At 35.2% G+C, this 23285-nt stretch overlaps 1 protein-coding gene across 6 annotated transcripts in view; it reads right to left on the bottom strand.

The window, feature by feature from the left end:
- FAM135A (family with sequence similarity 135 member A) overlaps positions 1–23285 on the bottom strand; it is a 147213-nt gene that overhangs the window by 48829 nt on the left and 75099 nt on the right. For all 6 annotated transcript variants that reach the window (XM_088840491.1, XM_055432812.2, XM_055432815.2 and 3 more), the window contains 3 exons: positions 19949–20026; positions 15912–15961; positions 9050–9205 (listed from right to left, as the gene is read on the bottom strand). In XM_088840491.1, the coding sequence (XP_088696617.1) occupies positions 9050–9205; positions 15912–15961; positions 19949–20026 (284 nt within the window). The remainder of the gene's footprint in view (positions 1–9049; positions 9206–15911; positions 15962–19948; positions 20027–23285) is intronic.

The raw sequence follows: 23285 nt of genomic DNA, 5'->3' as shown, positions 1-23285 counted from the left end.
TCCATTTTGAGATTATTTTTGTATACGGTTTATACATATACAAAGTGATCTAACTTCATTTTTTTAAATATGTACTGTCCAATTTTCCCAGCACCATTTGTTTAAAGAGACTGTCTTTCCAACATGCTTCGTCATCAATTAATTGACCATAGGTGAATGGGGTTATTTCTGCATTTTCTATCCTGTTCCATTGATCTATATTTCTAGTTTTGTGCCAGTACCATACTGTTTTTATGACTGTAGCTTTCTACTTTAGTCAGGAAGCCTGATTCCTCCAGCTCCACTTTTTAAGCTTGCTTTGGCTATTTTGGATCTTTTGTGTCTCCATACAAATTTTGAGATTTTTTTGGTTCTAGTTCTGTGAAAAATGTTATTGGTAATTTAATAGGGGTTGGTAGATTGCCTTGGGTACTATAGTCATTTTGACAATACTGATTTTTGCAGTCCAAAAACATGGTTTATCTTCCCATCTGTTTATGTCTTCTTTGGTTTCTTCCATCAGTATCTTAGTTTTCAGAGTACAGGTTTTTTTGTATCCTTAGGTAGATTTATCTCCAGATATTTCTTTTTGATGCAATGGTAAATGGAATTGCTTCCTAAATTTCTCTTTCTGATCTTTCATTGTTAGTGTAGAGAAATGCAACAGATTTCTGTGTATTAATTTTGTAACCTGCAAATTTACCAAATTCATTGATGAGTTTTAGTAGTTTTCTGGTAGCATCTTTAGGATCTATGTATAGTATCATGTCATCTGCAAACAGTGATAGTTTAACTTCTTTTCTAATTTAGATTCCCCTTACTGCTGCTTCTCTGATTGCTATAGTTAGGACTTCCAAAGCTGTGCTGAATAAAAGAGGCAAGAGTGAACATCCTAGTCTTATTCCTGATCTTAGAGGGAGCGCTGTCAGTTTTTCACTATTGAATATGATGCTAGCTGTCGGCTTGTCAAATATGGTTTTTATTATGTTGACTTATGTACCCTCTATGCCCACTTTCTGGAGAGTTTTTTAATACATAAATGGGTGCTGAATTTCATCAAAAGCTTTTTCAGCATCTATTGAGATGATCATATAGTTTTTATTCTTCAATTTGTTGATGTGGTATATTACCTTGATTGATTTGTGGATGTTGAAAAATGCTTGCATCCCTGGGATGAATCCCACTTGATCATAGTGTAAGATTTTTTGGGATACAGATTGCTAGTATTTTGTTGAGGACTTCTGCATCTATGTTCATCAGTGATACTGGATTATAATTTGTGTGTGTGTGTGTGTGTGGTATCTTTCTCTGGTTTTGGTATCAGAGTGATGGTGGCCCCAGAAAATGAGCTGGGGAGTTTTCCTTCCTCTGCGATTTTTTGGAACAGTTTCAGAAGGAGAGGTGTTAACTCTTCTCTAAACATTTGATAAAATTTGCCTGTGAAGCCGTCAGGGCCTGGACTTTTGTTTGTTGGGAGGTTTTTAATAACAGTTTCAATTTCAGTGCTTGTGACTGGTCTGTTCATGTTTCATTTCATCTTGGTTCAGTCTAAGGAGACTGTACCTTTCTAAGAACTTGTGCATTTCTTCTAGGTTTTCCATTTCATTGGCATACAACTGTTCATAGTAGTCTCTTATGATCCTTGGTATTTCTATGGAGTCAGTTGTAACTTCTCCTTTTTCATTTCTGATTTAATTGATTTGAATCCTCCCTTTTCTCCCCCTTGGATTCTGGCTAAAGGTTTATCAATTTTGCTTATCTTTTCAAAGAACAAGCTTTTAGTTTCATTGATCTTTGAGATTTTTTTTTTCTTTGTCTCTATTTCATTCATTTCTGCTCTGATTTTTATGATTTCCTTCCTTCTGTTAACCATAGGTTTGCTTTTTTTTGTTTTAGGTGTAAGGTTAGGTTGTTTGAGGTTTCTCTTGTTTCTTGAGGTAATTGTGTATTGCCATAAACTTTCCACTTAGAACTGCTTTTGCTGCATCCCGTAAGTTTTGGACCACTGTGCTTTCATTTTCATTTGTCTCTAAGTTTTTTTTTTTTTTTTAATTTCCTCTTTGAGTTGATTTTCAGTGATGGTTTCTGAGTAGCATATTGTTTAGTTGCCACTTATTTATGTTTTTAGAGTATTTTCTTGTGGTTTATTTCTAATTGCAGAGCTTTGTGACAGAAAAAATGATATAATTTCGATTTTCTTAAATTTACCAAGACTTGCCTTGTGGCCCAGCATATGGTCAATTCTGGAGAGTGTCCCATGTACACTTGAGAAGAATGTAAAGTCTGCCACTTTTGAGTGAAATGCTCTATAAACATCAATTAAATCCAACTGATCTAAACTGTCAGTTAAGGTTTGTGCTCCTTATTAATTTTCTGTCTAGAGAAAGTGGGGTATTAAAGTCCCCCACTATTATTCTGTTACTGTCGATTTCTCTGTTTATATTTGTTAGTATTTGCCTTACATATTGAGGTGCTCCTATGTTGGGTGCATATATATTTATAATTGTTATATCTTCTTCTCGGACTGAACATTTGATCATTATCAAGTGTCCTTATTTGTCTCTTATAACAGTCTTTAAAGTCTATTTTGTCTGATGTGAGTATTGTTACTCCAGCTTTCTTATGAATGCACTGTATGTGGAATACCTTCTCCAATCCCCTTACACTCAGTCTGTAAGTCTGAGGTGGGTCTCTTGTGGACAATATATCTATGGGTCTTGTTTCTGTATCTACCCAGCCAGTCTATGTCTTTTGGTTGGTGTCTTTAATACATTTACACTTAGGGCAATTATTAAGGCAATATGTATGATCCCAGAGGTCTCTTAGGCTGTCATTTCTTTTCATTCTTTTTTCTACATTCTGTTTTGCAGCAGTGATTTCCACCATTCTATCTTCCAGGTCACTAATCTGTTCTTTTGCCTCAGTTATTCTCCTATTAATTCCTTCTAGATTACTGTTCATCTCTGTTTGTTTGTTCTTTTGTTTTTCTAGGCCTTTGGTAAACATTTATTTCATCTTCTCAATCTTTGCTCACCATTCTTTTTCCAAGATCCTGGATCATCTTCACTATCATTATTCTGAATTCTTTTTAAGAATTTTCAGAATTATTCTGAATTCATTTAAGACCAATAAATAAATATATTGAGCAAACAAAAAAACTCCTTGAGAAATATAATTTACCAAAATTGATTGAAAAAGAAATAAAATGTAGCATGCCCACTAAGACTATAACACCTAAATCTAATCATAATAAAATTGAAGACCAGATTGAAGACTGGTCTAAATATTACTGGCTGAAGTTGTGAAAGACAAAGAAAATAAAAGGAAGAATGAAGATTAGGTGAGTCTGAAGAGTTTAAAGGGATGTGATAACTGATTGCAATGTGTGACCCTGAGATTGATCCTGGAAAAGGTTGTCACACAAGGTGTTATTAAGACAACTGACCAGATTTGAAAATGAATCATGTAGTAGGTATCAGTATTTCAGTACAGTTCAGTTACTCAGTCGTGTCTCTTTGGGACCCCATGGACTGCAGCACGCCAGGCCTCCCTGTCCATCACCAACTCCCAGAGATTGTTCAAACTCATATCTATCTAGTTGGTGATGCCATCCAATCATCTCATCTTATTTTCTGTTGTCCCCTTCTCTTCCTATCTTCAATCATTCCCAGTATCAGGGTCTTTTCCAGTGAGTCAGTTCTTAGCATCAGGTGGTCTAAGTATTGGAGTTAGTCCTTCCAATGAATATTCAGGACAGATTTCCTTTAGGATGGACTGGTTGGATCCCCTTGCTGTCTAGGGACTCTCAAGAGTCTTCTCCAACAACACAGTTCAGAAGTATCAATCCTTCAGTGCTCAGCTTTACTTATAGTCCAACTCACATCCATATATGACTACTGGAAAAACCATAGCTTTGACTAGATGGACCTTTGTTGGCAAACTAATGTCTCTGCTTTTCAATATGCTGTCTTTAACAGGCTGGTCTAGCTTTTCTTCTAAGGAGCAAGTGTCTTTTAATTTCATGGCTACAGTCACCATCTGCAGTGATTTTCGAGCCCCTCAAAATAGTCTCTCACTGTTTCCAATGTTTCCCCGTCTATTTGCCATGAAGTGATGGGCCTGGACACCATGATCTTAACTTTTTGAATGCTGAGTTTTAAGCCAGCTTTTTCACTCTCCTCTTTAACTTTCAAGAGGCTCTTTAGTTCTTCTTCGGATTCTGCCATAAGGGTGGTGTCATATGCGTATCTGAGATTATTCATATTTCTCTTGGAAATCTTGATAACAGCTTGTGCTTCATCCAGCCCAGCATTTTGCATGATGTACTCTGCATATAAGTTAAATAAGCAGGGTAACAGTATACAGCCTTGACGTATTCCTTTCCCAATTTGGAACCAGTCTGTTGTTTCATGTCCGGTTCTAACTGCTGCTTCTTGACCTCCATACAGGTATCTCAGGAAGAATTTTCCACAGTTTATTGTGATCCACACAGTCATAGGCTTTTTGGTGTAATCAATAAAGCAGAAGTAGATGTTTTTCTGGTAATCTCTTGCTTTTTCAATGATCTAGCAGATGTTGGCAATCTGATCTCTGGTTTCTCTGCCTTTTCTAAATCCAGCTTGAACATCTGGAAATTCACGTACTGTTGAAGCCTGGCTTGGAGAATTGTGAGCATTACTTTGCTAGAGTGTGAGATGAGCGCAATTGTGTGGTACTTTGAACATTCTTTGGCATTGCCTTTCTTTGGGACTGGAATGAAAACTGACCTTTTCCAGTCCTGTGACCACTGCTGAGTTTTCCAAATTTGCTGGCATATAGAGTGCAGCACTTTCACAGCATCCTCTTGTAGTGTCTGAAGTAGCTCAACTGGAATTCCATTACCTCCAGTAGGTCTGTTCGTAGTGATGCTCCCTAAGGCCCACTTGACTTTGCATTCAGGGATGTCTGGCTCTAGGTGAGTGATCACACCGTCATGGTTATTTTGGTCATTTAAGATCTTTTTTGTATAGTTCTTCTCTGTATTCTTGCCACCCCTTCTTAATCTCTTCTGCTTCTGTTAGGTCCCTACCTGTAGGTTTCTGCCCTTTATTGTGCCCATCTTTGCATGAAATTTTCCCTTGGTATCTCTAATTTTCTTGAGGAGATCTCTAGTCCTTCCCTTTCTACTATTTTCCTCTATTTCTTTGCACTGATCACTGAGGAAGGCTTTCTTATCTCTCCTTGCTATTATTTGAAACTCTGCGTTCAAATTGGTTTATCTTTCCTTTTCTCCTTTGCCTTTAGCTTCAGTATTAAATGTCTTAAAGTTGATCACTGTACTGTGGTTAAGTAAGAGGATATCTTTGTCCTTAGTCAATATGCCCTGAAGTATTTAAGGAAAAATGAGCATGATGTCTGTAACTATCAAATGGCCCAGAAAAAAAAAAATATGCTTGTGTATATTTATATGGGTGCTGTGCTGTGCTTGGTTGATCAGTCATGTCTGACTCTTTGTGACCCCATAGACTGTACCCTGCCAGCTCCTTTGTCCATGGGGATTCTCTCGGCAAGAATACTGGAGTGGGTTGCCATGCCCTCCTCCAGGGGGATCTTCCCAGCCCAGGGATTAAACACAGGTCTTCCGCATTGCAGGTGGATTCTTTACCACCTGGGCCACCAAGGAAGCTCAAGAATACTGAAGTGGGTAGCCTATCCCTTCTCCAGGGCAATTTCCTGACCCAGGAATCGAACTGGGATCTCCAGAATTGCAGGAGGATTCTTTACCAGTTGAGTGACTGGGAATGTGTATCTATTGACATAAAAAAGGAATGATGAAGCAAATATGCCAAAATGGTAACCTGTGATTCTGACAAAGAATATACGGGAGTAAGTTGTATCACTTCTGTAATACTTCTGATAGTTCCCTATTATATTTTAGAAACTATGATTTTGCCTTTCATGTCTGATTTTAGTCCATCTGGAACTGAATTTTATATAATTCAGTTATATAATACCCAACTGTCCCAATAAAATTAATTGAAAATGTCACATCTTCCTTGCTGATCTGTACATATTATGTCCAAATATAGGTGTGTCTTTTTCTTGCTTTTCCCTTGTGTTCCACCAGAGATCAAATTGCCAACATCTGCTGGATCATCAAAAAAGCAAGAGAGTTCCAGAAAAACATCTATTTCTGCTTTATTGACTATGCCAAAGCCTTTGACTGTGTGGATCACAATAAGCTGTGGAACATTCTGAAAGAGATGGGAATAGCAGACCACCTGACCTGCCTCTTGAGAAACCTGTATGCAGGTCAGGAAGCAACAGTTAGAACTGGACATGGAACAACAGACTGGTTCCAAATAGGAAAAGGAGTACATCAAGGTTGTATATTGTCACCCTGCTTATTTAACTTCTATGTAGAGTACATCATGAGGAATGCTGGGCTGGAAGAAGCACAAGCTGGAATCAAGATTGCTGGGAGAAATATCAATAACCTCAGATATGCAGATGACACCACCCTTATGGCAGAAAGTGAAGAGGAACTCAAAAGCCTCTTGTTGAAAGTGAAAGAGGAGAGTGAAAAAGTTGGCTTGAAGCTCAACATTCAGAAAACTAAGATCATGGCATCCGGTCCCATCACTTCATGGGAAATAGATGGAGAAACAGTGGAAAAGTGTCAGACTTTATTGTTTTGGGCTCCAAAATCACCGCGGATGCTGACTGCAGCCATGACGTTAAAAGACGCTTACTCCTTGGAAGGAAATTTACGACCAACCTGGATAGCATATTAAAAAGCAGAGACATTACTTTGCAACCAAGGTCCGTCTAGTCAAGGCTATGGTTTTTCCTGTGGTCATGTATGGATATGAGAGTTGGACTGTGAAGAAAGCTGATCGCCGAAGAATTGATGCTTTTGAACTGTGGTGTTGAAGAAGACTCTTGAGAGTCCCTTGGACTGCAAGGAGATCCAACCAGTCCATTCTAAGGGAGATCAGTCCTGGGTATTCATTGGAAGGACTGATGCTAAAGCTGAAACTCCAATACTTTGGCCACCTCATGCAAAGAGCTGACTCACTGGAAAAGACTCTGATGCTGGGAGGGATTGGGGGCGGGAGGAGAAGGGGATGACAGAGGATGAGATGGCTGGATGGCATCACTGACTCAATGGACATGAGTTTGAGTGAACTCTGGGAGTTGGTGATGGACAGGGAGGCCTGACGTGCTGTGACTCATGGGGTCACAAAGAGTCGGACACGACTTGAGTGACTGAACTGAACTGAACTTCATCAAAAGACTGCATGAAGATAGTGTAGAAAACCATGAAATGAGAAAAGATTTATAAAACATTTAACAAAGATCAGTACTTAGAATACACAGAAAACTATTATAAATCAAGAAGAAAAAGAAAACTAACCTGATAGAAAAATGGGCAGCCAGTTTGGACAGGTACTTCACAATCTACACAGTCAACAGTCATACAAAATGGTGCTCAAGTATTACCAAGTCATAACAAAATATAAATAAAACCAAAATGATATACTATTTTACATCCATCTTGCAAAAGTTTAAAAGTCTGCCAATATCAAGAATTGGGGAGGAGGTGCAGTAAGAACTTTCATATGGTGCTTGTGGGAGTGAAAATCAGCACCACTCTGGAAACCAGGGTAGCATTATATGATAGAATTGATGTTATTTGTACCCTATGACACAGAAATCTCTTTCATAGGTAAATATATCACAGAAACTGTTATGACAGGAAATATGTATAAGAATATTCACAGCAGCTTGGTTTACAGTAGCTACAAATATGCAATAATCCAAATATTTATCAACAGTAAAATGGACAAACAAATTATAGGTATATTCAAATGGAAATACATTATAGCAATGAAAATGAGCAAGCTACAGCTACTAACAATAACAACAAAATAGATTAATCTCCAAAACAAAATCTCAACTGAAAGAAGTAATATACAAAAGAATACACATGTATGAATTCATTTATGTAGAATTCAGTAATATAGGCTGAATAACTAAAAGAGAAAGAAGGAACTTACTAAGAAGGATGGTGATTCCTTGGAAATGTCATAAAGGGTAGAAATTGGAACAAATACATAGACCATGTCTGTGGTATTGACAATATTCTATTTCTTGATCTGGGTGATCGTTAAAAGGGTATGTGCTTTTAATCACTTGTTAAAATGTGCATGTTTTATTAAGTTTTCTGATTTTGATTACATATTGTGCTTTATGTAGTAGCTCAGATGGTAAAGAACCCACCTGCCAATGCAGGAGACCCCAGTTTGATCCCTGGGTTGGGAAGATCCCTTGGAGAAAGGAATGGCAACCCACTCCAGTGTTCCTGCCTAGGGAATTCCATGGAGGGACCATGGGGCCACAAAGAGTTGGACACGACTGACCAACTAACACTTTCACTTGTACTTTATAATTAAGAAAATAAAAACCAGAAAAGAAAATACACATGATGTTTTGTGGAACTAATTCAGGAAAATTAGTGTGCATACAGAGTACATAAAAAGATAAGGCTGAAAAGACAGAGATTTAATATCTCGAAGCCTCTTGACACAATAAAATTGTACAAAATTTTCTGCATAGTGTCTATACCAGACCTATAACAGCCTGCATGTCTAGATTACTCCCCCAAGCCTGCAAAGTTCATAATATATATCTCTAAATGAGGTGAAGGAAGGAGAGAGGAAATGAGGGTGTATGAGGTTTGGAGAGAGATATTCTGTCTATTCTGAGATGGCTTTTTAGTTCTGGTTTCTTTTTCTTAAGAGATCTAGTGATAATTCCTGTTCCTGGATTCCAAGAGCTATCCTTTATTGTATATTTTATTTCATATAGGTGGTGTTGTCTCTTAGTAGCATGGGTTGTAACTGAGATGGGTCATATACTCAACTGTATTGTTCTATTATTAACTTTAGGAATCAAACAATAACACAACGATGTCTCTTTTCTCATTTATGAACGTATTAAATAAAACTCAGAATTTTTATTCATAAGAAGTTTCTAAAGATAATGACAATACTCATAAAATGCTCTAAATCACTTTTTTATAACTTACCCTCAGAGTATGGTGCTCTTGTGCTAGTAATAATCTTAGTTCCTCATGCAGTGTTATAACTTCCAGAAACTGTCCCCATAAAGCCATTAAAAGTGAGCAAAGCTGTGCAAGATTCATATTTATAAGTTCTGCCAGTTCATCAGGATTTTCTATTCTCTGAAATGACAAGAAAAAAAAACTGCTCTCTGAGAATTACCGTAACACATATATTACTGAGACAATCAATACAAAGGCAAAGTTTTTAGTTTTAAAATATGTACATCTGTGCACGCTTGCATGTGTGTGTAGAGAGAGATCAACTGACCAATGGCTTTTTTCAATCTTGGTGGTTACTCTAGAATTTTTGACAATTTAACCAGTATTTCAATTTCTGAAATAATATCACATATAGTCTAAAATTACAAATCAGGATTCTATAGAACATGATCAAATTCAAACACTAAAACTAGGAATTTTAAGCACAACAAATCATGATCAAAGTTATAAAACTTTTGAAAGATTATGAAATCTTAAAATATGATTTATTTTCAATCAGTTAAGTCATTTAAAGGTCATGTGCTCCTCAGAAAGGGTTGAGATTCTCTCTAAAGCTGCTCTTCCTTCACATCTCTGCTCCTAGATTTTATTTTGCTCACAGAAACCCTTTCCCAGAGTTGTCAAACACTTCTTTCTTCTTCTTTTCTAACAATTCATGCATCCAGTATTTACAGAGTACATTTTACATGCTAGGGGGCTACATTCTACAGACACCAAGATTAACATGAAAAGCTCACAGTCTAATGAGGAGAGAAAAGTGGGTAAACAAATAAATATTTATTTTATGTATATATATTATGAATGTTCTAAAAGTGATATTAAGTTGTCCTGTTTATTTAAATATTCACCTTAATTGATGACAGAAATTAAGAGTACTGAATGAGATATAGAATTTTCTTGAAGGCTTTTAGTTTTCCTGAATTGATAAAGAACTTTTGAACAAAGAATAACAAAGACTATAAAGCAGAGTGATGTTTCTCATAAGGACGTTTTGTCCACTAAGGCAGCAGTCACTTTCTATGCCGATAGAATCTTGATGCAAAAATCTGTCTTTAATTATTAGGGGTCACACAGAGTCAGACACGACTGAAGCGACTTAGCAGCAGTAGCAGCAGCAACACTAGGAAATCTGCTTTAAATATATACATGGGTGCTGATTTCACTTTCCTGATGGGGGAAGTCATGTATTCAGATTGAGGTTAACAGCCACTCCCACAACTCATTTCCACCTGCACACCAACCACCACTACAACTACATCTCTGGGTCAAGTATCCCTGATGTCTACACCCAACAACTATTGGACAACTGCGCTTGGACAATTCACCATGTCCCCAGTTATACTCATTATATCTGCACCAGTCCCCTTCTAAAAAACAAATGAAACCTCTAAATGTTGCTCATCATATATGATATTCTCTTTGTTTATACAGACTCCTTTTAAAAGTCTGAAATTCAGCAGGCTTTGTTACCCTGACCCGAACCAAGCTTCCATTTATCTTTTAAACTCAGAGAACACATAAAACATAAACTCAGCAAAATAAGTAAGAACGGGCGGGATCATGTCTTATTCACTTGTGTGACTGGTAACCAGTACACAGTAGTTACTCAATAGATATGTACCAAACGAATGAATTAATTAATTAATAAGGAATTACAGGCTCAGATAAGGAAAACGTCCCCAGAATACAAGAAGTTCAGAAACTACTGACAAATTCCAGAATTCTAGAATGGAAGCTAATGAGTCAACAGATGATAAACACTGACTCAACACACAGAGAAATTCTACAGAAGGGTTTTGCCTCAGGGATGACGTATAAATATTATTAGAAATAAAGCTAAAAGTTTTTTTTGTCTCTTAACACATAGAAGATTAAAATGGAGTATAAATAAGCTGAAACCTGTAGTATGGTTTCAAGAATGAGTTTAATGAAGTCAGGAAAAGAAGATTAGAATAACTATTTGACAGTAATTGATGAAAGTGAAAGAGGAGAGTGAAAAAGTTGGCTTGAAGCTCAACATTCAGAAAACAAAGATCATGGCATCTGGTCCCATCACTTCATGGCAAATAGATGGGGAAACAGTGGAAACAGTGTCAGACTTCATTTTTTTGGGCTCCAAAATCACTGCGGATGCTGACTGCAGCCATGAAATTAAAAGACGCTTACTCCTTGGAAGGAAAGTTATGACCAGCCTAGATAGCATATTAAAAAGCAGAGACATTACTTTGCCAACCAAAGTCTGTCTAGTCAAGGCTATCGTTTTTCCCATGGTCATGTATGGATGTGAGAGTTGGACTGTGAAGAAGGCTGATCGCCGAAGAATTGATGCTTTTGAAGTGTGGTGTTGGAGAAGACTCTTGAGAGTCCCTTGGACTGCAAGGAGATCCAACCAGTCCATTCTAAAGGAGATCAATCCTGGGTGTTCATTGGAAGGACTGATGCTAAAGCTGAAACTGCAATACTTTGGCCACCTCATGCGACGAGTTGACTCACTGGAAAAGACTCTGATGCTGGGAAAGGTTGGGGGCGGGAGGAGAAGGGGACGACAGAGAATGAGATGGCTGGATGGCATCACCGACTCGATGGACATGAGTTTGAGTGAACTCCGGGAGTTGGTGATGGACAGGGAGGCCTGGCATGCTGTGATTCATGAGGTCACATAGAGTCGGACACGACTAAGCGACTGAACTAAACTGAACTGAGCTGAAAGAGTTAGCATGAAAACTACCTTGCATCATAGAGGAATATGTATTTCTTGAGTTAAAAAATCCATGTCAATGCACAGAGATTTACCTAATTCTTTTAAATGGCTACATGGTAGTTGACAATGCTTTATATTCGTTTGTTGAAATGAATTAGCACTTTTTGTGGGATACATATCTAAATAAGAACTATTTTGTGGCAGAGGATGTGGGTGTTTTGGGAACAGATGATGAACTGACCTAAAAAATGTTACCATTTCTACCCTCACCAACAGCCTATGCAGACACTAGTTTGCTTACCACCTTACCAACAATGGAGATTAGCAGTCACTTTCTTTTCTGCAAATTTCATGGTTAAAATAAAACCACTTTATTGCTTAAATCTGCATCTTCTTGGTCTTCAGTAAGAATGAATGTCACCTAAGCAGTTAACTTGCTCTAAGAACTGCATTTTGTACATTGCCTCTACGTGTACCCCTTTTTCCCAGGGGTGTTTTGAAACTGATACACAGGAGTTCTTTATATATTTTCAGTATCATTTGTCACTTTCAGGTATTGCAAATATTTTCCTTCAGTCTATTGCTTCCTCTCACCTTTATATTTTATTTTGTTTTAAAGAAGTTTTAAATCATCAATATCATATGGTTTAGCGTTACTCTGAAGAAGTTATTTCATATTCCAAGGATAGATTGCTTATATATACATGTATAAATATATTTGTCTTACAGATTTTTTTGACATTTAACTCAAGTCCATTTAGAATTTGCTTCTATAACATGTTATTTTACCATACTACTATGTAACTGTGGTCATGTATGGATGTGAGAGTTGGACTGTGAAGAAAGCTGATCGCCGAAGAATTGATGCTTTTGAACTGTGGTGCTGGAGAAGACTCTTGAGAGTCCCTTGGACTGCAAGGAGATCCAACCAGTCCATTCTAAAGGAGATCAATCCTGGGTGTTCATTGGAAGGACTGATGCTAAAGCTGAAACTCCAATACTTTGGCCACCTCATGCATTGAGTTGACTCACTGGAAAAGAGTCTGATGCTAGGAAGGATTGGGGGTGGGAGGAGACGGGGATGACAGAGAATGAGATGGCTGGATGGCATCACCAACTCGATGGACATGAGTCTGAGTGAACTCCGGGAGTTGGTGATGGACTGGGAGGCCTGGCGTGCTGTGATTCATGGGGTCGCAGAGTTGGACACGACTGAGCGACTGAACTGAACTGAACTGATGTAACCGAATGTTTGTGAAATTTTATTATATACTCAATTCTTACACATATTTAACGATTGTTCCAGTGCTATTTAGTTTCATTGATTTGTCTTCCTGTTCTTTTAGAGAAATCCTACCGTATTTCGATTTCCATTGTTGTAGTTTTTATATATATTTCAGCATACACTTGGGAAAGCCCCTCCATATTATTATTTTTTTCAAAATTTTTTCTTAGTCATTCTTACCTTTCTTCAAGTGATCTTTAAAATAAGTTTAATTTTAAAGTTTCCAACAGGATTTTGATATAGATGCATTAATGTTATTAACTTGTGAAAAACTGGGTAGCTTTCGGTGATCATTTACCTTTTCATCTGGGAGTATCATATTTTTATTCACTCAAATTTCCTTTAATGTCAGTGAATAAGTCAGTAGATTTTTTCTACATTTATCACAAACATCTTATTATTTCTAAAATCCTTTGGGACAACTATTATAACAACATTAGTGATTTTTTTTTTAAAAGAAGACACTTAGCTTACTTAAACCGTGGGGAAAGCTTCTAGAATGGGATATGAAATTGTCTCTTCTATGTATAATTTTACAAGGAGAAGGTAAATACCTTTTTCAAAGGGGAAAAGGTCTCATTTATATTTACACACAGAAATATATCCCAAAGTCAAATACGCATTTTTGTTTGATTTGTATCTCTGATGTCTTCCATTAACGTAGCTAAATAACAGTGAAATACATAGGGCTCCTAAAACAGTCAAAACATTTAGTTCCATGGGGAAGAAAAAGAAAAACAAAAATCTATTCAATTTAATTGCAAGAATGAACTGGTAGATAAACAGCCCAAGAGAAATTCATTTCTTGAAATAAAATAAATTTCCATTTCTAAACAATGTCATTTTATAAAAGTATGTAAATTTAAGTAATGCTTAAAAAAATCTGTCCAGAAAGTCTTTGAGTTAACTAACAGGAGGAAAAAGCACACTTCTGATCAGTTAATTGTCTCTGCTATTTCATTTATATGCAGAATATCCAGAACATCCACATATCTATGGGCAACTTATCTTTGACAAAGAAGGAAAATATACAAAGGAGAAAAGACAGTCTCTTCAATAAGCATTGCTTGGAAAACCAGTCAGCTACATGGAAAAGAATGAAATTAGAACACTTCTCAACACCATACACAAAAATAAACGCAAAATAGATTAAAGACCTAAATGTAAGACCAGAAACTATAAACCTCTTAGAGGAAAACATAGGAAGAACTCTCTTTGACATAAATCACAGCAGAATCCTGTAAGACCCACCTCCTAGAGTAATGGAAATAAAAATAGAAGTATACAAAGGGGACCTAGCTTTTGCACAATTAAGGAAACTATAAGCAAGGTGAAAAAGACAACCCTCAGAATGGCAGAAAATAATAGCAAGTGAAACAAATGACAAAGGGTTAATCTCCAAAATATATGAGCTGCTCAAGTGGTTCAATACCACACACACACACACAAAAAACCCAATCAAAAAGTGAGTGGAAGACCTAACCAGACACTTCTCTAAAGACATACATATGGGTAATAAACATGTGACAGGATGCTCAACATCACACATTATTAGAGAAATGTAAATCAAATCTACAATGAAGTATCACTTCACACCAGTCAGAATGGCCATCATCAAAAAAGTCTATAGATAATAAATGCTGGAGAGGGTGTGGAGAAAATGGAACCCTCTTATACTGTTGGTGGGAATGCAAATTGATATAGCCACTATGGAGAACAGTGTGGGAGATTCCTTTAAAAACTAGTGACTTCCCTGGTGGCTCAGATGGTAAAAGCGTCTGCCTACAATGTGGGAGACCCAGGTTCAATCCCTGGCTTGGGAAGATCTCCTGGAGGAGGAAATGACAACCCACTCCAGTATTCTTGCCTGGAAAATCCCATGGATGGAGAAGCCTGGTAGGCTATGGGGTCGCAAACAGTCAGACACGACTGAGCGACTTCACTTCACTTCACAGCTACCATATGACCCAGTAATACCCAGTAATATGGACACATACCCTGAGGAAACCATAACTGAAAAAGACACATGTACCCCAGTGTTCATTTCAGCACTATTTACATTAGTTAAACCTGGATGTCCATCAACTGATAAATGGATAAAGAAGTTGTGGTACATGTACAAAATGGAATATTGCTCATCTATAAAAAGGAATGTATTTGAGTCGGTTCTAATGAAGTGGATGAACCAAGAGCCTATTAGACAGAGTGAAGTAAGTTAGAAAGAGAAAGACAAATACTGTATATTAATACATATATATGGAATCTAGAAAGATGGTACTGATGATTCTATTTGCAGGGCAACAAGGGAGAAGCAGACATAAAGGACAGACTTCTGGACACAGCGAGGGAAGGAGAGGGTGGGATGATTTGCGAAAGCAGCACTGAAACATATACACTGCCATATGTTAAATAGACAGCCAGTGGGAATCTGCTGTATGACGCAGGAAACCCAAAGCCAGTGCTCTGTGACGACAAGACAGGTGGGATGGAGAGGAAGGCGGGAGGGAGGTTCAAGAGTAGGGGACACATGTGTACCTATGGCTGACTGATGCTGATGTATGGCAGAAACCATCACAATATTGCAAAGTAATTATCCTCCAATTAAAAATCAAATTAAATTAAAAAATTCTAATCAATAATGATTAGAAAAAAAGGTAATTTAACTTCACACTCAAATCAAATGTTGTCTGATCAACTAAGTTGTGTTTCTACCTAGAATCAACAATTTTATCTTTGCATTTGAGAAAGGAAAAATAATAATCTATTTTCAATAAAGTATTTAAAAAGGAAACAGAATCCATTCAAATAATTTGGTAATGTGAATTTTAAAAACCAAATACCTTAACTTCTTCACATAATTCAGTAAGTCGAGCTTCTACATCCATTTCCTCTGAAAGGAGTAAACAGTAATTAAAGTAAGTATTTCAGTGTTATATATCTGAAAACTATTTTTGAAATTTTATAAGTAAATTACTTTTAAAAACTTAGGAGGTTGCAAAATATCTGGACTATATTAAATGAATTGAATTTCAATGTAATATATTTCCATAAAAACATTAAATTAAGCAGGTAATGTGATGATTATTAAATTATATGTTCTGATTACAGGCATACCTCAAAAATACTGTGGTTCAGGTCCAGAACACTACATTTGGGCAAATACTGCAATAAAGCCAGCAACATGAATTGTTTTGTTCCTCAGTGTATATAAAAGTTATGTTTACACTATACTGTAGTATATTAAGTATACAATAGCATTATGTCTAAAAAAACAACGTATATACCTTCATTAAAAAATACTGTATTGATTAAAAAAATGCCAACCATCATCTGAGCCTTCAATGGGTTGTAATTTTTTTTGTAATAGTTACATAAAAAAAAAAAAACCACTGATCATAGATCACCATGCTATAGGAATAATAATGAAAAAGCTTGAAATATTGGGAGAACTACCAAAATGTGACACAGAGACACAAAATGGTGCCAACAGACTTGCTTGGTAGAGGGTTGCCATAAATCTTCAATTTGTGAAAACACAGTATCCTGAAGCGCAATAAGGTGAAATATGCCTGTATTAAATTAAGAATCTAACACTGTCAAGAAGTACTGACTATACGCCTCAAGTAACTTGCACAACTGCATCATGGAAAAGATAAAACATATAACTAAAGTTTTATTGTATTTTACATATTAAAAATTCTAGTAATCTTAGTATTTTGTATTACATATACACATACTTTACTTTTTACAAAAGCTATTTCTAAAAAGTTCAAGTCAAAATAATAAAAACATACCTGGAATATAAGCTACTGAATGAAAATGACAAAATTCTTTTCAACAAAAATGTAAGTTTATATCTTAGTTTAATAAATTTAGTTTCCTATAAGGCAGTCTAAAACCAAGGCCATTTTTTTCTATATAATCTTGACCTATATTTAATGTATGCTATAACCATTTACACAGGGGGGATGCACATTAACTTACAATTAAAATGGTAATATTTACAAAGGAATACAGAAACCAACAGAATAGAAAGATCAGTTATTTTTTGCAGGGAAAAGATTTTGCTAACACCTAAAATATCACATTTAGATACACTTATGTTTATCTGAAATCAAAGTAAAATGAGTTTTCCTAGGACAACTCTAACAGCATAGTTATCAACACACAAAATTCTGTAATTTTGCTGCTAGAGTGACTTTAATTGATCATTCTCACACAAAGACAAGAAAACATTTTTGTGGTATCTTTGAATTCATTCCTCAGCTCACTATCTCATAAGGTATACTAAATATTTACTTCTTGATAAAAGAATGGTAAACATTTAAATTTGATAAAATAAGCAGTTACACTGCTATGGAGAACATGACCAAGCTATGATCTGAACAACAAATACTCCACTGATAACTAAAACCAGTAGGACACACAAATGTTTTGTAATTCACAAAATATGTATAAATAACCACTGATAACTAAAGAAATTTGCTTCAATTTCACAAATCATTTCACTATCAGATAAATCAGTGGCTTCTAATGTTATGTTAAAAAAAAAATCTGCGACAAACCCTATGTTAAAATCGTAACTTTCATATCACTCATGATGTTTTCCTGAGATATAAGAAAATCAGCAAAACTGATCTCAGTAAGTTACCTATCCTATTCATTTTTAAAAAATGAGCATAAACTTTGTAGAGTTTGATACACTTTTGTCACCTTTACATACCAGAGCTTAAATGCAGAAACTGGTCTATTTGCATTATGATTCTTGAGAGCTACTTCAATGCAAACACCTTAAGGGATGCTTAAATGTAAAACTTAACTTCAATATCTTTGGTTGAAATGACTTAAAAATAATTTAGGAGTTTAACTGAGTTTAATTTCTTTTTAAAATGCCCATATATCTATTTATATAATTTCCTAGAGATTTACATAAATTTCTAGAATAACAAAGGTTATTATTTTCTTACTTTTTTTTTTTTTTTGCTGTGTCATATAGCTTGTGGGATCTCAGTTTCTCTACCAGGATTTGAACTCAGGCCATGAACAGTGAAAGCCTGGAATCCTAGCCAGTAGGCCACCAGGGAACTCCCTACAAACTTTTTTAACTTGGCTCCTCTTGCTAATCCAAGGTAGCAACCTAGAACACATCCTTCCATATTTTCAAATATACACATATATGAGATCTGGAGTTACTGTTTTATAAAAATGGGCTGTATTCTGCAAACTTTCAGCATGAAATCTCTCAGCAGTATTTCATACAAATCTGATATGCAGCTCTAAACCACTTTTTAAAAAATAGCTATATAATATTCCTTGGTGTAGGGACCTCATAATTTTCTTCATACTCTATTCATTGCTGAATGATGCACATTTATCTGTGTTTTCAGTGTTTTGTCACCAAGAGTACTACGATGAACATGCGTGCACAAATACCATTACAAAGTAGTAATCCTTTCTATGCTACAGAAAACTAGTACTCCTTTCTATGAACAAAAGTGCAACTGCTAGGTCAAAGGGTAAATGTATCTTAAATTTATTTCCTAAATCTATTTACCCACTTATCTATCCATTCATTCAACAGATATTTACAGTACAGTTTAGATAATGCTAATACAATGCCAAGAATAAAGGATAAAAGATACACATATTTTTAGAAGTATTATTTAACTAAGTTCATTATGTTTTAGTTTTGAATCAAGTCTTTTCCCATCCAACCAAAAACTGGGCCCTTCTTTATACAGACCTTATTAAATGAGCAGCATTTAAAAAAATCATTTAGAATGCTCACATGTAAACTGATAGGCTGGCAATACAACAGGAAATGAGAAGTACAATTTTTTGCTAAAAACAACACTAAAATATGTCATAAAAGACCATAATTTCATACCATGAATTCTTTAAGTTTATACTTAAGTTACTTAATGAGAGGATAAAATTATGTTCCAAAATAATGACCATAAATAAATCTTCAACTTTTTTTTTTTCCTTCCTGATAAGTTTCTTGCTTAACAATTTTAGTGAAAACTGACCCAATGTAAATATTTCTGAGCTAATTTTCATCTGAGAAATGTAGACAAAGATTTTGGCTCCTTAATTTCCTTTTGTCCATACTTCTGAAAACAGAGACAAACATTGTGATTTAATTTTATTTTTTATTTCTATAGCTTTACATAACTTTTAAAAAATGTTAATTGTGATGGTCTATTCAAAGTAAAAACTTTAAATATACTTAGGGAAAGATAATAAATTAAGCACTATTGCTATTAAGAACAAAAGTCTAAAACATATAGAGAAATATATCAATGAAATAATGAAATCAGAATATCTCTTTTCAAATATGTAATATATCTTGGTAGCAGTGATTTGATATTCCTATATTTTGGTTTTTAAATTTAGAATAAAAAAATAAATGCAAACTGACTCAAAAAACAAAACCAGATATTAAAGATGTTAGATCTCTCTTTATTTCTGTAATGCATGAAATTAGCTTCAGTTTTCACACCACATTTTATTACCTTTAGCCCTACCCAAAGACAAATTGACTTTGAACAAATTTAAGCCATTACCATTAAACTAACAAATTCTGGCAATGAACATGGTTTCTAAAAAGTGCTCTTTGCAGGAACTCTAAAATGAATATGGAAAAAAACCAAAGAACTCTGCATTTAATATGTCCAATTTTAAATGTTCCAAAAACCTGAACATTAAAAACTAAGAATTAACCAAAGCTAATCTACAAATCAAGTAAGTTCTTAAGTAAGGGTGGCAGGAATATACAATATTAAAAAATACATATTTATGAAATTTGATACTAAATTAAAGCAAAGTTTCATATTGATTAAAAGGGATTATTTACTTAACCTAATTGTGAACGTACCTAGACAGGTGTCTTTCTGGGCTGGTGGCTGCTTTCTTCTGAGAAGGCGCTCATAAAGGACCTGCATGTTGGCTTTGGCTAGTTATAAGGATTGCACACAGCACTAGTTACTATACTCCTTTTACAACAAAATTTACTAGAATTTTCCATTTGTGATTAATAGATTTAGTACTGATTTGCTAGTGTAACTGGATTAGAACACCAAAGCAGAATCTTTCAGTTAGTTAATTAGCTTATTAGAATTACAAATGATGTACATTCACGTTTATGTTACTTTGTTCTTTTTTCTAAGTGCATGTGCCACTCAACATTTCATAATCCAATATTATTTTTATGTTTTAATATCTTAAACTCAGAATTTTAAGAGTTGGCAAAGGTGTCAGTGATCAGCAAGGTCAATCCTCTGCTTTTACAAGTGTATAGACTGGGGCCAAAAAGGTTTCATAACTTGCTAAAGCCTAGATTTCAGAATTCATGATGCTCATTTTCAAAAACAATTCTTTACCAAACCAGTATTTTAACTGAATGTCATTAAAAAAATGTACATCATTCATCTACGAGAAAAGAAAAAGACACAAGCAAAATGGAATTCAAAGCATTATTTTTAAAAAGGGAATGGAGTTTAGATAAACTCTTCATAGCATGGCAGAATTTGAAGACTTTATTAGACTTATTTGAAATACAGACTTACTTAAAATATTGACTTTAAATATAGACTTATTTGAAAACTCAAGAAAAGTGCTAAATAGTAGAAGGAACTAGAATACACCCTCTAACCAAGAATTGCTTTTTATAAACTTCTTAAAACTGGTGGATACAATAATATTTAGTGAAGAGTGTTTTACAGAAATATCTGGTACCTAACAAATTTAGTTTTGCTAGGATAAAAATAAACAATGTTAACAGTTTAGAAAGCGCAATAGTTTTATTCTATAGTTAACAAAAATTTTAGATTTTTTCCTAGAAGAAGCATTCAAGAATAAACTAAAAATCACAACAAACAGAAAAGAAAATATAAATAATAATGAAAAGTTTAAGAATAACCTGAAATATTACTAATAAATATTTATTGAAGATGAATCTTGATTTTTAAAAATCCCTAGGAAACTACTATAAAGTGTGTGTTGATGCCTAGGTACTTTTCAATTGTCAACAAAAACTTCTGTGCTATTTCATTCACTCATCTATTCAACAAATATATTCTGAGTAAATACTATGTTTCAGGTACTAATAATTTTATTCTATCACTATTATCTACTTATCTAAAACTTAAGTCGGGGTTTGCTTTAGAATTTTATTTTCTGGTGAAATATTTTAAGCAAATAATTTGGAATAAAATTGATATTTATTTATTTAGTAACTGACTCCTGAAATTAAATATAAGGGTTTTTAAAAATTATGATATTTTCTATACTATATCCATAAGCTCAAAATAATATATGTCATAAAAGCCATCTTTATCTGAGAGAAAGGTAAAAAGCATATAAATAAATGAATTATCAAACTGAGGTTAGCTAAGTTAGTGATAAAGTGCTAATACTGTCTATGCTTTGAAATAAATCTTTGCCTTTGACAAGAGATGCCTGTTTAAACATTATTTCCTTTTGGAGAAAAATATTTTTTTCTTAGTTAAAATGTGGTGTAAGTATTTTCATTTGAAAATATTACAGGTTAAAACTATTTGGAAATTACATGGACAGGCCCACTTCACTTAGGGCGCTCTGTACTGAAACCACAAGGAATGCCGCCTGACTGGGGGTGCTTCTCTGGCCTCTCAAAGCTGGACTGATTCCTTATTAAGGGAATAGGGAGGTCAAAGCTCTCCAGAGACAGAGACCTGCCCTTTCCTCAGCACCTTGCTCAGCCCGAGGGAATTCCTCCATTAACACCCTCTGCTTTCTGCATGCTGTCATCTTTCCTTCCTGACACACTCTGCACATCTGGATCCCATCAATCCTCCTGCCCTTAGAGCAGAAGTCAGTTTGTATACACAGTCCCAGTTACTTACAAGTAGTAAGGAACAGCAGTGGTGCAAACATGCAGTCCTAAGCACTACATGATGATGCCTCTGTGAATTCTACAACATTCAACACCTAAACTGTTAACAGATTCTCCTCGGAAATGCCATTACACGTGGCTTCTGTGTTAACCACTACTTTTCAGGAACATGGTATTGTCCTTTATTAATATTATGGTTTGACAGTTTTGTGGTCTGACCATTAAACCTAAATTAAACAAAATTCATCACATAATGCTCCTAAGAAAACGTGTTTGAGTTCCAAAGGACAAAATTTAAAAATAAATGGAGTATAATTTACCCATTAATTAAGAATAAATAATAGCCTAAATTAGTTCTGTTCTATAAACAATTCTTTCCTTTTCAAAAAACAACATTTTTAAAAGTTCACATTTTGAGGCAGTAGTCTCTTAAAGAACTTTCCTAAGGAAAACAGATGGATGCTAAGTATATAAAACAGCAAGAAAAAAGACTATTTCAGAGAAGAGTAACCACAATGTTTCTGTGCTACTGTTTTTGTCTTGAGGAAGAACACATGAGCAAAAAAGAGCAAACGTTTTCCTACTGCTTGTAAAGGAGCTACAGTGAGATCCTTGAATTAAGCACTCTAAATCGTCAACTGAGTAATAGCTATTTAATGGAATATCTGAATAGTGGAATTATCAAACCCACTGGAGTCACTGCAGGTAAGTAGGTGTACAACAGCCAGCCTGTTCTCACAGCTGAATTTAAGTGAGGCACAGATCATTTCACTTCCCCATAATTCTTTTGTAGCTTAAGGTAGGCAATTATAAAAGTGGGCCAGTTAGTCTCAAAGCTAAGAATTATTTTCAGTAACAGTGACTATTTTTGATAGTGCATCAATATTGTTAAAAGACTAGGATCCTTGAGAAACAAAGAAATAAGAACAGTGATCAACTTCAGTAAAATTAAAAAGCAATTTCTCATTCATTCAAGTAAGTATGATGAAAATAATTTATTCCAAAAGAAATAATTAAAATGTGCTTTTTATGAGCCAATGGCAAGCCACTCCAGTACTCTTGCCTAGAGAATCCCATGGACGGAGAAGCCTGGTAGGCTGCAGTCCATGGGGTCGCTACGAGTCAGACATGACTGAGCGACTTCACTTTCACTTTACACTTTCACATATTGGAGAGGGAAATGGCAACCCACTCCAGTGCTCTTGCCTGGAGAATCCCAGGGACGGGGGAGCCTGGTGGGCTGCCGTCTACGGGGTCGCACAGAGTCGGACACAACTGAAGTGACTTAGCAGCAGCAGCTCATATTTGAAAATAAAAGCTTATAAAACTTTCATAAAAT

Source organism: Moschus berezovskii, chromosome 10 (genome assembly GCF_049115385.1).
Source record: "Moschus berezovskii isolate FMDL1 chromosome 10, NW_MosBer_1.0, whole genome shotgun sequence".
Lineage (NCBI taxonomy): Eukaryota > Metazoa > Chordata > Mammalia > Artiodactyla > Moschidae > Moschus > Moschus berezovskii.
The sequence above is the reverse complement of the archived record's forward strand: the minus strand, read 5'-3'. Positions and strand labels throughout refer to the sequence as shown.